This window comes from Lissotriton vulgaris, chromosome 10 (genome assembly GCF_964263255.1).
Source record: "Lissotriton vulgaris chromosome 10, aLisVul1.2, whole genome shotgun sequence".
Lineage (NCBI taxonomy): Eukaryota > Metazoa > Chordata > Amphibia > Caudata > Salamandridae > Lissotriton > Lissotriton vulgaris.
The window spans coordinates 966263244-966281090 of NC_141698.1; the positions used below are offsets into that span (position 1 = coordinate 966263244).

General features: G+C 43.8%; 1 protein-coding gene across 1 annotated transcript in view; it reads right to left on the reverse strand.

Moving 5' to 3' along the window:
• MEOX2 (mesenchyme homeobox 2) overlaps positions 1-17847 on the reverse strand; it is a 227743-nt gene that overhangs the window by 51558 nt on the left and 158338 nt on the right. The window contains exon 2 of the mRNA XM_086940004.1: positions 4947-5119. Coding sequence (XP_086796130.1) covers positions 4947-5119 — 173 coding nt within the window. The remainder of the gene's footprint in view (positions 1-4946; positions 5120-17847) is intronic.

A 17847-nucleotide genomic window follows, 5' to 3' on the forward strand; every position in this document is an offset into this window, starting at 1 on the left:
ACCCTGTTGCTAAGAACTGTGTTTCCAAGAAGAAGATTTGCTTGTTACTAAAAGACTTTTTGTGCTAAAGAAGAAACTACCTTTGAACTATCCTTTTTCCTTCCCGAACGTATTTATTCCGATTGTGTACAGTTTTGCCGTTATTTTGGTCTTGTGCTAAGCCTTATATAAAAATACTTATTTTTATAATACTACGGTGTCGTGTCCATTTGTAGCGTATTCACTGTATTACTGTATGTGGTCATAATTGCTTAACGCACAGCCTCTGAGATAAGCCTGTACTGCTCTGCCAAGCTACCGAGGGGGTGAGCAGGGGTTATCGACGGGTGTGATCCCCTTGCCCTGACTGGAAAAGGGGGGTCCCTATTTGTCAGAAGTACATACCTCTGACAACTAGAGACCGCCGGTTCTAACAACAATCATCCCTTTTACACTGCAATTTGACAAGTAGTTGGGATAGACAGCACTTCATCCCACAGATAAGATTACAAATTGGTAGCTACTTTACTTGTGTTCTCATTTATAAGCGAATGCCACTCAGGTGCTACTCATGATATATAAAATCACTGAGACCCTTTTCATGGAAAAACCAATTGAAATGGGAACGGATTGTGCCTATTCAAAGACATTCGAGGATGGACGCCAGCTTCCAGGCATTCATCAGGGTCCACATTTCCTTGTTCGCAATTCTATATAATGTAGAATTGCGCAAAGGTGCCCCATTGCAAATGCACACTATTATTTATTTTCCCTGAAGTTCCCTTTAATGAAAGGCCTTCTCCTACACTTCCATTCACCAAATGTGGGGGTGATACGTTCATTTTTTCATCCAGTTAGGGCAGTTAACTTTTCCACCATTCTCAGCATGGGAAATGGCTTGATCACAATTTGAGAATTTCCTGAATGTACATGCTTGCCAGCGTTTCCCAGCTTCCAAGGCAATTCACACCTTGGAAAGCCCTCTTAAAATCCACTGAGTGGCTTTTGCACTTTGGAGTGCTCTGCTCTCGTGGCAGAGAAAACCACACTCTTTTGTGCATCGCTGCTTGCCCGCAATCCTTTTGGCAACTGCTGGCAGGCATGAATGTTGTTATTTGCATCCATAAACGTACCTTGATCCCCTAAAACACCTTTGCGGAAATGGCTATATATCTTTAGGTTTTCCCAAACATGAATCCACTGAACTATGATAATGTTTGAAATTTCATCACCACAAAGTCTTTTGTTAGATATCTAGTGCAATTCAGCTACAGTGCTACTGAGTTCCTTCGAGAAATAATACTTTATGTTAATTGTCTGATGTTTTTCCTGAAATTCATATAACGTTCTCATTTTATTATCATTATATTTATGCTGAAATGTCACAGACAGACAAGTGTGATAATAAATCCAATGTTGAGAATACAGTGAAATGTTTATAACTTATACATTTGAGTGACACACTTTTGCTTTTAAAGGAAAAGTGTTATTTTTAGAAAACCTAAATTCATGTCAGGATATGTGATACAGTATATCATTTGTAGCCTGCCATGATAACCACAGTGAGTCATGTAGCTTACACTGAGCTCTAGACCTGAACTGTATTTTCGGAAGATACACATTGGAATTAATGTTGTTATTCATGTAAAAATACTTGTAATCACTTTTATTTTTAAATACAAAAAATGCTCACTGTCAATTCAAGCTCCTCACACACACACTCAAGGCACTACATAACTCAGGCCCCACCTACCTAAACAGTAACATCTTTTTCCATCAACCACCCAGACACCTCCACTCTGCAGGATTCCTACCCGCACATATCCCACCTATACACAGAACCTGATCAGGAGGATGGGCATTCTCTTCCATCACTCGCCTTGGCTGGAGACAGGGATAAGTATGAGGAGCTCTGGCAACCATTCCGTTCCTTACTAATCACGGAATTCAGAGAAATCCCCTGTCCACGTTACCTTCGACTGCTGAGGCTCACAGAGCATATGGGCACGGACTCTTAAAGTACGCATGGCGGGAGGGCCCTTGTGGGCGGGAGGGGCGGGTCAGCAGGGCGCAGTTACAAACATTGGACCGGGAAGGGGGGGGGGGTTTGAGGGGATGGACGAATGGGGTGTGGGGGGAGTTTCCTTTGGGGATTGTAACAAACTGTGTTTTTGCAAATCAATATGGCCTTCTGCTCAGGTTGAACCTTACTTGTGGCGTCAGGCCTTTCGTGGGTCTGGTTGCCTTTATGTTGCCTTCTATCAGCACCTGACTGTATAGCACATGTGGGGATTGTCTTGATTTCTTATGCAATGTTTTCAATAAAAAAGATTTAAACCTAAAGCATTGAATGGACTCCAATTCCGCATTAGAGCCTACTCCTTTCCTCTTGAACTCTGCGAGAAGCTGAAAACCTGGCTTTTTAATTAACTTAACTTATGTTAGACGTGGCATCTTTGGTGTGGTTTACCCTGTCCTTTTGCCTCTGCCTCTTCTGTTTTTGATGCTGTGCTGGATTTAGTTTTTGCAGGCTAGTGCTTTTGGCACTTTGCCACTGCTGATCAGTATCAAAGTGCAAGTGCTCCCCGTGTAAATTGTTGGTAAAATTGGTTCTCCCTGATAAGCATATTTGATGTACTGGTAAGGCCCTATAAAGTGCACCGAGTCAGCCGGGGCCTGCAAATCAAATGCTACTAGTGGGCCTGAAGCACTGATTGTGCCACTCATATGAGTAGCCCTGAAAAGGTATGTCAGACCTGCCACTGCACTGTCTGTGAGCTGTTTATTAACTGCCATGTAGACCTGGCAAGTGAACCCACTTGCCGGGCCCTAACCTTCCCTTTTCTTACATGGATGGCACCCCTATGGCAGGCAATTGGTACCCCCATGGGCAGGGTAGAATGTATGTGAAAGGTAGGACATGGACTGGTCCGTGTGAGATGCCCTGATAGTGAAATACTGCCAATCACATTTTTCACTATTGAAAGGCTATCAGTCTTGTAGGATAGAATGGGAAACACTTTTGTAACATCTTTCAACTATAACTTACAATTGTGACAAGATAGAGAAATAAAGTTTATGCTCTCAGAACTCAGAATTTAATTGCACATCTTTTAGTAAAGATGGTTTTTAAGTTGTGTGTTTGAAAATGCCACTTTTAGAAAGTAGGCATTTTATTGTGTAACCATTCTGTGTGCATCTGCCTGTTTGTGTACAGACTGCCTGGTTTTGAAGTGACAAGGGCAGGGGATGTGCATTCACTGTAGGTTGCCACCTTGGGGAGAGGGGTTGAGGTGTGCCTGGTCCATTATAGATGGCTCAGAGCTGGGCTGAATGGGACTTGGCTGCATTTAGAGTAGTGGGAGGAGATTTCCTTGCAAATGAATAGGGCCTGTCTCCCTTGCACAATGCTGTCTCCACCTCCTGCGGTCATACTGCACTACTGAGGACAGGACTGGTTTGGACTGGGCTCAGAGACCCTTGCACAAAGAGAACAAAGAGAATTTTGGGGTATAAGTATTAGACCTAAAACTCCAGAACTTTAGATCACTTCTGGACTCAAGAGGAACCTTTGCTAAGGAGAAGAGCTGAAGAGCTGTGAGTAGTACTGCCCCTCTGCTGTGTCCTGTGTGGGGTTGGCCTGCAGTTGCTGTTTCTGCCAAGGAGAGGACAACGACTGGAACTTTGCTTTGAACCTGCTTGAAGAGGATCTTCAATGGCCTGTGTGTACTGGCTTCCTGTTTCAAAGTCTCAGGAACCCAAAGACGTCATCCCCAGCTCCCCTGAACTCTGCTTTAAAGAGTTCTGACCTGCCAGGAGGTGCTTATTCCAGTTGTGGGCCTCTGGAGTTTGTTCCTGCTGTTGGGAGCTGGAAAAAACCCAAAGAAATCGACACTTCTTGCGGCTGTTTTTTCCAGATGCAGACTACCATGCAAGAAGAATCTCCATGCATCACTGAGCTGCTGCTGAGCCGATGCAGCACCTGTGACATATGCAAGAACCAGCTTATCAAGGGATCGCGGCTGAAGAAATCGATGCAGCGCAACTTGCCACCGCGTATTGATCGCCGCTGCATCCCAGATTTCCACCTGTGCGGCAACTTTTCCTAATGCATCACCTGCGGACCGGAACTGTTTTCGAGTTGATGCATCACTTCCCCCCTACAGACAGGATACGACGTATCACTTCTCCTGCGTGTAGTAGAATGATTGCATCGCCTCCCCAAGGTCTCAGGATCTGAAGCATCTCTTTGTTTCTCAACGCTTCCCATCTCTGCTGCTGTTTGGCCTTGTGAATTTTGACACAGTTGCAGGTGCTTCGTGTAGAATCATGTATCCATGAATCCAGTAACTTGAAGCCTTTGAAAAGTCGGATTCTTATTACATGTCTATTGGATTTTTGTTGTTTTGGTCTTGTTAAGTTTAGATAAAGATACTTTCTTTTTCCTAAACTGGTGTAGTGTCCATTTGTGGTGTTATCACTGTATTACTGTGTGTTTTGAGTACAGATACTTTACATATTGCCTTTGATATAAGTCTCTCTGCTTGTGCCAAGCTACCCAAGGGGTGAGCAGGGGTTATTTAAAGTGTGTATTCCCCTTACCCTGACTAAAAGCAAGGGTCCCTATTTGGACAAAGGTACCTACCTCTGCCAACTAGAGACCCCCTTATCTAACAACCTACATACCTTAGGCAGGGCTACGCACACACACCTGCTCAACATGCAGAGACCCTTTGGGGTGATAGCAAGCTTTGTAATTACACAACATAACACAACATAACATAACATGGCACCACAACATAACTGGGTTGCATGCTACCAGCAACCAGCATAACATAACGAGTGTCTCAGTCTCTACTCAAAGGTGACTGTATTCAACTGGTCTGCTAATTTTTAATTAGTAGTTTGCTATGAATTATAAGTTGTGTAGATAATATTTTGGCAGTTCATATACTCCCGACCAATACCTGTCTTTCGGTGAGGTCCAAGTTCACAGCAATTTCATATCTCCTTAATCGTGTTAAGTAGTTGTGGTGGGCAAATTCTGCTTCCAGCTCTCTGATTTGTTCTTTGGTGAAGGCTGTTCTTTCTTTCCGTGGTTTACTGTTTACTTCTGATTTGTAGTTTCCTTCCTGCGAATCTGCAGCAATGAAAACAATCTTTGTCAGGGTGTTTATTCAGGTGAAAACTGCAATGTTCGCAATGCAAAATACAGAGTATTTTTAATAGTCGTTAAAGTACATAATTGCAGTTTTTAAGAGGAATGGCCTTAAACATAAGAGCCCTGAGGCTGGATTACATAAAAAACCTGTCCAGAATTAAAATTTGGATGTGCACCTGTATTTACACCGATGGGGCAAGTTTGTATTTCTTAAGGGACTGAAAACATTTCGACCGTCTCTTGTAGAATAACCATTTTCACTCATTTTCTCAATGTGCAGCAGTCATTCCATCATTTCAAAGGTGGACACCCTTGTAATAGTGCTGGGATGCCTCCGGGTAGCTATGCGCTATACAAGCATGTATTCATTCATTCATTCATGTGCGGTTTATAGGATTGAAGCCTAGCTCTGCGTCAGCAGTCACATTTCCTAACCACATTATCACATGCTCCCCGATTAAGAAAGGGTCACCCTGGCCTACTACTGTACGTATGACCATGCTCACCTTCTACAGCTGGCGAGCCGTGGAACCACTCTGAGAGAAAGCCAAGGGAAACAGACACACCAATTGTTCGAAACATGCACAATGGTAAGCATGCACTTATGCACTTTCTGTAATTCTCTGGTCTAGAATGTAGGGCGGTAGTTGGAGGGCATTTTTTCGACTAATGTACTGTACCCTGAGGACGCATATTACCAAACACAAATATTTTCCTAAAAATATTATTGTTACTCCCATTACAGTTACTTGCATTTATTGAGGAATCGCCAAGTAAAAGATCCAGCTGTCCAGTTGCCTACTGGATCAATCAGAAACCTGTACTCCTTACCTGGAAGTGGACTAATTACCAAGCGTTTGCATGTTGGGCACATGTCTCAAATGTAATTGAGCAGACAAGCATCACCTGCAATATTAGCTGTGACTGTGCAGCCTAAATTATGAGTAGCAACATGTATAAATGTAAAAAGATTTTAAGGCTGGTACAAAATAAAATGAAGACTATCTGCAGGGCACAAGTTGAGGGTGCCCATTCCACAGGGTGGATGCTCTCCCCCCTGCCAAGAAGTAGGGCTGCTTGAAATATCCTTGACTCGTCCCAGTATAACTTTCAGACACGGGACACATTCAGCAGCACCTGCACTTTGTCTGCTTTTGTTTCGAGCAACAGTGTACAGATGGGGGGGGGGAATTCTGGCATGGGGAGGGGGCATTTTGATAGTTTAAATTCCAACTGGGCACAAAATAAAGGCAAGAGTTAAGGAGCCATCAGGCCTCCTTTTGATAGAGTATCCTGGCCTATCTGGAGCCTTACACCTAGCTGCAAATGCAATAGAGAGAAAGCAAAGAACACTGGGGCATATTACCAAGGGCCTTATCGCCGCTTTAGCGGGAATTTTTCCCGCTAAAGCGGCGATAATTTCATCGCCCTATTACCTAGCTGTCGCTAACACCAGTTAGCGACAGCTAGTAGGAGATAGCGGGCATTTAGGTGCCCATTTTGCATGTCAGCGATAATTATCGCTAATGACATGCAAAGTGGCCGTGCCAAGATGTTGGCGACTGGAAACAGTTACTAACATCTCTATCTCCTATTACCAATTTTTGGAAATAATCGCGCTAAGCGCGATTATCTCCAAAAGCTAACGCCTGCCCAGAGCTGTTCTTAGCCATGTAATCCAATGGTAGGTGGATTACATGGCTAAGAGCATTTGCTCGATAATGCATGAATATTGCTGACTTTACAGCGATATTCATGCATTTCGGCCAGTTTTTATCGCTTAGGAGATAAACCTTGATAATATCAAGGCTCCTAAGCGATAAAAATCGGCGATGCTCGGCGATATAATTTTGGCCGCTAACCAAGCTGAGCGATATTTTTCGCTCATGCTTGGTAATAAGCCCCACAGAGTGTTACTTTACAGGTACTAAAGAGAGGTATGCTCTTGAATTTATTCAGTCCTTGTATATAAGAGATATGCATGCACTGTAAGAATGTCAGATGTGGTTGTCTGTTCCAGTATTTACACAAATGATAATTTATATACCACTATTTAGGTATATTTCTTTTACAGAACTACTCATCTCAATCCAGGGTGTTGGAGCACTGTACACCCCACGTGTACATTATACATTGACAATAAATCATATGTTTGTAAATCAATGTGCAGGCTGTGTTACATATGGCAGTGAGTGTTACAAGGTATAGGAGTCACATGTCCTTCATATCTCTTTGTGTTATATTAGAAGGATTACAATTTATGAAATGCAAGTAACAAAAGAATCTCTGTGTAACCCACTTACCTATCTACATAAAATAAAAATCTGTCATCAGCGTGTCACATGAGGTGCTTGCAGGAGACATATTAACCTGCTATGCTTCTTTGATTCACAACTGGGAGAAGACAAAACATAGATTTCTCCATCAAGTGCATTAACCTCCAGTTATCTTACGATTATTATTATTCCTTGAAATTTGCTGGGCACTCAAAGATCTATGCAAAAGGTGCCTTAACCCATAAGATTTTTTTAAATGCACACCTTGCAACCAATTAAGCAGAACATATTTACTGCCACGTTTCTCTTTGTTGTCAATTTCTTTGTGGCACAGTTTATAAAAATATATATATAAGCTAAAGCCCATGTTTTGCGTCAGGTAGGAGTCACTGTTTTGGCACAACTCTGACGCGAAATATAATTTGTTAAATATTATAATGCACTCAGATGCACTCCTAATAGACCTGCTAAAGATATGTGTTAGGTCTTAATATCTGATGTCACTTCTTGGGATGCAACTTCCTGTGAGGTAATGGTTGTGTTGTCAACTTCCGTGATGCCACGTTCGATGTCACTCTCGATGTTGTCACGCGCTGTGATGTCACATGCCATGATCTCGCTAGCATACGGCCTAATCTGGTTAGTCACCTCACTTCTTTTTTTTTTACTTTTTAGGACTTATGCCCTGTTTATCTGAAACGGTAGAACCGTTGCTCCTCAACATCTACCTCGCCCCTCTGGCTACGCTGATTGAAGCCTGGGGCGCGAAAGTAGTGTACTATGAGGAAGACACACAATTGGTGCTTGCCTTTAAAGATCACTAAGTGTAGGCATTTCACAATTTTAAGGCATGCCTAAAAGACATCCTAAGTTGGATGCAAAGGAACTGCCTGAAATTAAACGCTGAGAAAACGGAAGACTTGTTTTTCAGCCATGCGCCCCCTCCTCCACCCAGTCTGTGGTGGCTGTCAAAATTGAATCCACCCCCACCCCTCTCAGAGGCTGCCAGGAATATGGGAATCAGGTTGGCCCAGATATGGCATATCTAATCCACCTGCTTTTGAAAGATGAGGGCTATTAGGAAATGTATACACTTCCTGACAGAAGTTCATCAGAAGACGGTAGTCCATGCATTAGTCACGTCCTCATTGGACTATGCAAACAGCCTATACCTGGGGCTACGCGCATACTAACTGCGCAGGCTCCAATTTATCCAAAACACCTCAGCAAGGTTACTCAGGCGGGTGCCTTTGCACCACCACATTTCCTCACATTTGAAGCAACTCATTAGCTTCCTATAACCAGGATAATTGAATTTAAATCACTGATCCTTATATTTAGGGCCACCAGAAGCTTGGGACCTAAGCACCTCCAAAAAAGGCTGCAGATGTACCAGCTAAATCATGAACCAACAATCAGCGACCCTTGAAAATCTCACGATACCGCAAATCGAGCCTGGGCAGCAGATCATTTGTGGTGCAGACATCTAAGCTTCGGTACTCCCTCCCACTCCATCTGCATTTACTGGAATCAGAAACAGAATTCCGGAGAGCTTTAAAGATCTGGCTCTTCAGGCAGTAACTGCTGGCCCACTCGACCCACACGTGAACTTTCCGCTAGCGCCGGGATACCTCCGCTGAAGGTAGCTGTGCGATCTAGAAACTCTCCATTCATTCATTCATTCATTCATTCATTCATTATGTTGTGGAAGAAAAGAGAACACATCTGAGGCATTTTATCTTGCGATTGTGTTATGATGCAGCACTGTGATGCAGAGGTACAACAAAACGTTTGGACTAGAAATGCTAGCATCTTAACTACTAGGAATTACTCAGGGGAGCATCCCATTCCATCGATTTTAGATTTTAAGAGAGGATCTAACTTAATGAAAATCAGGTTCTAGAATGTCCACCCCAGGCCATTTTATGTCTTTGTTGTCTGCTTTGAGAGCTAATGGCATCTATTCTGCAATATATTACAACAAATATTATATTGCAAGGTTAGGCTTTGGTTCTACCCCCTTCACTCTTTAACGTTCCAGCTTTTTTGTGTATTTGTCATTGCTTGGGTTGGCTGTCAGAAATTTCCTTGACATTTTGTGTATGTTGACATTGTGCCATTGACGTACACTGAGACTTCAGTGATGAGATGAAAGCAATTCTTTCATGAAAACTGTGTATGTGTGAAGGTGGCTATTGCAAATGTGATGGATTTGAAATTCAAACGTGCAATCATTTGTTATTGAACAACAAAATGGGTGGATGTCTCTAATGGAAGGTTGTACCAATACACAAGTCAATGAGGATGAGCCAATTAGCAGTGCAGGGCCCATGTTTACATTGGTAACACATCATGTGGTGCATGCAGCGCAGCTTCAACTAACAAAGAGCCAACTTTGTGTTGGACCACTCTGGGACGTGGAACTAGGCTGGCGTCTGTGGTGCAGGGAATCCAGTGATGGGCTTCCCTAAGGCTTTTGGATGTGCTGGCTGTTATGGAACAACTTATTGGAGACTGTTGGCTGTGTCAACGCTGCCTGCTCAATGACAAGTGAAGTGACATAGACAATCAGATCTGCAAACTTGTGGGCATCAGGCACTCTCTCAGTGCTTAATTTGCACAGGTTGTTTCCGGTGCTGGGCAGCAGCACTTAATTACCGGCATTGGCACTTAATAGCCGGAACCTGCACTAAAGAGAAAGCTCCCACATTGCGGTGCTGCTTGTGTAGTTTAAAGATAAGAAGGAAAACAGTTGTTTGTTACTTCAATATACAATAAAAACAACTAATACCTGTCACCCAAGCCATTCTTAAAGCTTTGGCAGCCTCAAATAGTCTGTATTGTCATACTTGTAGCAGTGTGATGGTTAGTACTGTGTAAGTACAGTGGGATGTGTGGTGTGAACTGCAGTGGCCGCCCTGTATATTGAAGTGACCTTCAATCTATACTACTATTATAAAGAGAGAACCAAAACCTTTTGGCAAGGTAAATTCGGGAACCACAGCGCCAATCCACACACCCAATACATTGTTGGAATAATCAGAGTGTGTAGATGGACATAGGTGACATAAAATAAAAATAAAACGTAAATTAAAATATTAAAATTTTAAAACAAAGTACTCCCCTAAAACTAGCGCCGGCCGCAACGTAGCGCTGACCGCGACCTAGACGTGCGTGATGACGACAGGCGGGGAGAAGCGGTGACGAGCGGCGAGGAGTGGCGGTGAAGTCCGGAGCGCTGGGAGGAGCGGCGGCGGCTCAGGTAAGGAAAAGGCGAGGCGGAAGGCGGGCGGGATGCACGAGGCGGGCGGGAGGCGGTCTGGGCAATGTCAGGACGAGCGGGGGCGGCGAGGCGGGAGATGGGAGGGAGGCGGGCGGGAGGCGGGAGGCGGTCTGGGCAATGTTGGGCGGGCGGGGGCCCGGGCTGGAGTGCATAGAAGCCTAAAATGCTGCCCCCAGCCCCCTTCTGCCCCGGGCAATGCCTGGGCGGGCTGCTAGTATACAATAAAAGCAACTAATACCTGTCACCCAAGCCATTCTTAAAGCTTTGGCGGCCTCAAATAGTCTGTATTGTCATACTTGTAGCAGTGTGATGGTTAGTACTGTGTAAGTACAGTGGGATGTGTGGTGTAAACTGCAGTGGCCTCCTGATGAAGGCCCGGGCACTTATATATTTCACAAATTAAGCACTGCCCCCTGTCTACCATGAGCAGGTAACTTGCTGCTGCTGGCCCTCCTGACCTTTTACCAGATCAGCCTCTTTTGTATACAGACAGTTTGACACAGATAGCATTTCATAAAAAAACTCTCATGGCGAACAAAATACAGACTTCTTGCTCACCTGTCATTTCCTCATTTTCCTTCTCCTTTCCTTCCTTTCGACTCTCGCTTAGCATGCTGCTTCTGCCTCACCTGACCTCGTGCCTATCACTATTTCCCACCACAGAACAGACTAAAACAGATCGCCTGCTACTCTCTCGCCACAAACACAACAAAGGTATCTTTATCATGAAATGCCTAATTCTTCCTTTCTTCTTTAATTCCCTTTTTTTCTATTTCTCTGCTGCTCATCACATACTAACCATACAACTTACAAAGTAAAATAGCATGCTTCATGTTTGGTAACCGCATGGATTTTCAGAGCACAACTTCTACTAGCACTTCTGTAATAATTATCATATCTCTGTCTCAACTCTATCCTGTTAGTTTCAATCACATCGTGCTTTGCATGATTGCCCTTTCTTCTGAATTAAAAACTGCTAAAACTAACAGCCTGATTCATCAAAGTACCGTTTTGCGAGTCTCTAATAGCGATTCATAAGGAATCGCTATTTGAGACTCGCAAAACGGTATTCATGTAGGAATCGCAAAATTAAATGCGATTCCTACACATTCCTTATTTGCGATTAGCAAATTGCTAATCGCAAATAAGGAAAAACTCCCCATTCATTCCTATGGGCCAAAAGGCCCATAGGAATGAATGGGGAGTATTCCTTATTTGCGATTAGCAATTTGCTAATCGCAAATAAGATAGCGATTTTAAGGGTGCCAGGGGTGTCCAAAGGACACCCTGTAGCACCCCTAAAATGCAAATTTTAACAGGTTTTGCGAACACACATGTCCTGAATTAAAAACTGCTAAAACTAACAGCCTGATTCATCAAAGTACCGTTTTGCGAGTCTCTAATAGCGATTCATAAGGAATCGCTATTTGAGACTCGCAAAACGGTATTCATGTAGGAATCGCAAAATTAAATGCGATTCCTACACATTCCTTATTTGCGATTAGCAAATTGCTAATCGCAAATAAGGAAAAACTCCCCATTCATTCCTATGGGCCAAAAGGCCCATAGGAATGAATGGGGAGTATTCCTTATTTGCGATTAGCAATTTGCTAATCGCAAATAAGATAGCGATTTTAAGGGTGCCAGGGGTGTCCAAAGGACACCCTGTAGCACCCCTAAAATGCAAATTTTAACAGGTTTTGCGAACACACATGTCCAAAGGACATGTGTGTGTGCAACATGCATCTTAGAAAAATGCTTTGAAAAGCATTTTTCTAAGTTTTCGCTATTTACCACGAGGTTTGACCTTGCGGTAAATAGCGGGCCGAAATTGCGAATTCGCTATTTAAAAATGGATGATGAATTGCATTTAAGGAATCTCAAATAGAGATTCCTTAAATGTAATTCCTCGCTAAAATGCGAATTCGCAATTACCGATTTTTGCATTTGGGATGATGAATCCCAAATGCAAATATCGCTCTTGCAAAGGGCCAGATTCTCAGAATCTGGCCCTTTGCGAGCGCAAAAAAGCTTGATGAATCAGGCTGTAAATCACTTCCAAAAGAATGTTTTTGCTTGCTAATCCTCTGAAGGCAGTATAGTAGAGTGACCAAATCTGAGAGTTTATAAGTTGTTTAGCCTCTAATGGGACGCAGTGGAGCTTTTGCTGCTGCCCGCCATGCCATCTCTTGCTTCCCCTTCCTCTCATCTCCTTCTTACCTTCTCCTGCAATGGCCTCTCAGTCCTTCACACCTTCTATTGCTCCCCCACAGACTTCTTCTCGGTTTTGTGTGATTTAATGGAAAAACACTTTCATCGAATACCATTACTGAGAAACCATTTCCCTTAAACTGTTTAATGGAAATTTTCAAGGTGAATGGAATTTACAAATTCATAGAAAAAGCAATGTGGTTTCTTGGTTTTTGTTTTTCCATTAATTCACATACATCACTCCTTCTAACCTTATGCTGTTCTCCTTCTTTAGTTTTCCACAGTGTATGCTTCTCCCCCCACTTGTCCTGCCTCCTCCCCACTCAGTCCTTCACATCACTTGCTGCCTCCGATCTGCGCATCGCACACATTATCCAGCTGGCTCGCAGGCCCTTTTCACTTTCTATTTTCAAATGGCTAAGACTGCTGATGTAAGTGAGCACATGAGCGAGCATCACGGGTGAGCTGCTCTGAATGTGTGCTTGGTAAAACCGTGAGGGATTACATTAATTTGTTAACGTGACGAGCTTCTGAATCAGTGTCTTCGGCGAGCTTCTGTCAGGGTGGTCTTAATGTGACAGAGAGTGAGTGAGTGTGTCGCTTTGATTGAGGGTAAAGTGTGAGCTAGTATGAGTACGTGCATGGTGGAGACAGAGAGCACATGAGTGAGGTTCTTGGATGATATGTGAGCTGGTTTGAGTTGGTGCTTTGTTAGGCAAAGAGTGAGTTCGTGAATGTGTTGCAACGATTGAAGATATGTTATGTACAATGAAAAACCTGTGGAAACCCTTGGGCCTGATTTACTCACAGGAAGGCATAACGGTGGCCTGCCAAGTCAGCGGAGGCCATGGCTTCCACTGCCGTGGCAGATGACTGCCTGTCAAATTTAACGATCGGAACAAGCAGGTGAGGATATGAGTGCCTTCAGTGGCAAAGCCATTGCAGCAATACTACAGAAGGTACTGAAGGTTGCTAAGTGGACACCTTGTTTTAAACTTCCTCTCTGCAAGGATGTTACCAGAGTTATTTCTTGCAGATTAAAATAACAAAGGACCCCAAGCTTTCTCCTTGGACATTGAGAGCAAATGTGAGATTTGCTTACTTATGGCCACCCTGCATTGCAGGGCTTTCCTGTGTAGAAAAAACAAATGATGTTTATCTTGCCCTAAAGCAGCATGGAGTGATGGTCACTGTGACTTGACAGTCCAGGAGCAGATGAGCCATCAGGTGAAAAACCTCCAAATTCGAAGCCAGTTGGAAGCCACCATTGATGACCCAGTGGTACTCCACCTGTAAGTAGGGTGGGGGATACATCAGCTTGGCAGAACTGTGCATCTGCCATTTTATGGCATATGCATCATTCTGCTACACTGATTCTGACCCACTCAACATCTTTAAACATAGTAGTGGAAATGTTAATATCTATATAGCAGGTTCCACTCATCTTGCTGCATTACAATAGGCTGATGAGAATGTTATTTTGGACAAATCTATTAAAGATTTACAATGTCAATTAACCAATCTCAATTCCGATTGCAAAGAAAATAAGTTATTTGCTACCTTGGATTAGAGCAATGTTATAGGGCCTTATTCTGAGTTTGGCGGTGTGGGAGAGAGGTGGTTCCCCATCGCCCTCTCCTGCACTGCCAAATCTGAACGCTGCCCGACCACCAGATTACAATACAAGTTGATGTCTGGCGGGTCGGCAGCTTTGAGGTCCCACTGCAGTGCAGTAAAGAGGCTCAGTGAGCCTTTAATAATGCCCTTCATGGGAACGGCACATTGCGTTCCAGCATGCCATAGACAGAAAAGTCCATGTCGTACTGGAAGTGGGGGACGCTTGGGGACAGGGGGCTACAACATGTGCCCCCTGCATGCACCTACCTGCATGGGGCATGGTGGGCCCTGTAGGGCCTCATTTGTTTCCCCACCACCAGTTTTTACATGGTGGTGCAGACTACCATGTAAGCTGGTAATGGGGAAACTTAAACTATGCGTTGCAGTGCCGCAGCAGCACCACCAGCATAGTCTGAACCCCTGACCACCATACCACTACCAGGAAATGCAGTTCCCTGGAAGTTGCGGTGTTCAAATGGTGAGCCAACCACCAAACTTATTATGCAGCGGTAGGACCGCTGGTGCGGAGGCGGCTGGAGTGTCACCGCCATACCCCATGAATCTAACGGTCCATGGACCTCCAGGCTCGTAATAATGCCCATAGTCTTCTGCATTAAACAGGCCACAGGCATCCTAATTCCAGGTTAGAACATAAAGCATCTTCTTTATTGTTTGCTTTGTGCAAACTTCTTAGGTTCTGTCCGGCCTGTCACTGCTTCTTTTTTTTTCACATTGTTATAGTCACATTTTTCTCATGCTTTTATAATGGCATTAAAGCTTTTCTGGGGAAATTGTCCACATGACTGGACAGAAAACAATCTGGTTAGGGTACTGTCTCATGCTTCTAGGTCCTCATCTGAGGCCCAAATCGGGATGGATTTTTGTCTCACTGGACAATCACTTGCATCTGATGTACATGACACAGCATTAGGCATACAGCTGAAGGCAACTCAAAAAGGCTTCAACGGAAGGAAGTGCAGAACAATTCAATCGACAACATCTATTAAAATGTATCTTTTGCAGATATCTGGAATCAGTCATTAACTCAATTGACCTTTAAAGAACTGCTGCTTTAGAATCCTCTCAAGAGAAGCTGCTCTGCATGTTTCAGTTTACTGTAGACATGAAAAAGTATTTGGTAATCCCCACGTAGAAAATAAGCTGCCCTCTTACCTTCTCAAGCCAATTGCACCCTCTCACAAAGTCGATTATCTTAGACTTCAAGTGGGCCTACTTCCTGTAGTGGAATTACCATAATCATGGAAATGCCTGGACCCAAGCATTAGGTCCAGCTTTTGTCACTAAGAAGGTGTCTATTTCCTCTGCTGCTGCTCGGCTTTTGCCCTTGAGCTCAGATTGCTCATGAAAACTTCTTTTTAAAGTCTCAACATACAAAGTTACTTTTTAGCTGTCTTGGGTTTCTTTACCAGCAGTGATATGAATCTGCTTTACTAGCTTTGCAGCTGTGGAAAATAACAAGCTTGCTTTCTACTTATGCAGACTATTTGTATTATTACTAAACTTAGGCAAGGCAGGCTAGTCCATAATTTGGAAGTGCAGCAAATATAGCTTCTTCTACCCAGGAAGATCATTTGAATTTTGGAACCACCCTGAGTGAAGGAAGACAGTCACCGACACACTCATCACCAGCAGACTATGGAAATGCGCTCTTCGCCGGCATCAACAAGTCCCTACCCCGCAAACTCCAGACAATACAGAACACCGTTGCCAGACTCGTCCTCGGAATCCCCGGCATGAACATGTCATCCAACACCTATGAAGACTCCACTGGCTCCCCGCGTTGAAAAGAGTCACCTTCAAAATCCTCACTCACGCCTACAAATGCCTACACAACAACGGACCGAAATACCTCAACGACAGAATCAACTTCCACGTACACAAAAGGAACCGCCGATCTTCAAACCTCGCAGTGGCACAAACCCCGCGCATCCACAGAGCAGGTGAAGATCCTTCTCTCACATTGCAGCCAAGACCGGGAACGGACTACCGGCAGACATCACACACGCCCCCCTACCTGAACACCTTCAGGAAGGCCCTCAAGAACTGTCTCTTCGGCTAACCGATCTGTGGAACCCCTCTCGGTGCCTTGACACCCGCACGGGTGAGTAGCGTTCTTACAATACCCCTGATTGATTATTTAAACCTTCACATTTTTGACATAGGTGGAGTGAATTGTCCTGGTAGAGTATACAACTTGAAGCTGCACTTAATGTGAACTGGGTCAAGTATCATTGAGGGCCTCACAGGTGATACAGATAGCCTTAAAGGCAATACGGTTCATAATTGGTGGCCAGTGTAACTTATGCAGGGTCTGAGATACTGACCGGAACTTGGGGATACCTAGGAGCATTTCAAGCTGCTGCATTCTGAAGGGTCTGGAGTTTTTTCAGCAGTTGCTGCTGCATATTTATATACAGGGCATTACAGTAATCTATTTTGGAAAGAATGAGGGCCATAACTACAGTTTTCTGACGTTCAAAAGGAATGCATGGAAGAATTTTTGTAATTATCCTTATGGTGTTGAATGAGGAAGAGATTATTGAGTTCAACTTGTCATCAAACATGAGACGTAGACTCCCTACTGTTTTTTAACAAGGGATGGGAGAATTCTCAGATTCTGTGGCAACCAAGTGGGGGACCAGAAAGAGATGTAATCCTGAAAAAAAGGAGGACCACAGTCTTCGCAGAATTTAGTTTAAGGCAATTTCCCTTCATCCAGTTGCCCACTTGCAACCTTTAGTCATGGAATCTAGAGGCTCCATCTTGAATATCACTAGAAATCGAGACAATAATTTGAGTGTTGTCAGCATATGACACTATAGAAATACCGAAATTTCTATTCAGATTGGACAATGGTGTGACTTATATATTAAAATGCATATGACTCAATGATGATTCTGGAGGTACCCCACTAAGGAGGGAGAAGGGGCTAGAGACAAACTCATTCAAGGCGACTGTTATACCTGGCATCTTTGGCGTGGTTTCCCCAGTCTTTTTGCCTCTGCCTCCTGTATTTTTGACGCTATGATGGATTTCGTTTTTGCTGGTTTAGATGCTTTGGGCACTTTGCCACTGCTGATCAGTGTCAAAGTGCAAGTGCTCCCTGTGTAAATTGGTAATATAATTGTGAAGTAGCCACCGAGCTGAGCAGCAACCAGGAACCAGGCAAACTGTCAACTGACAGTATTGGAACACCAGACTCGGAACTCCCACGCAGTGAGATTCCATAGCCTGGACATTCCATAGTAAGCACCAAACACTACAAATTGTTTATCCATGATTGGCATGTTTGTATCACC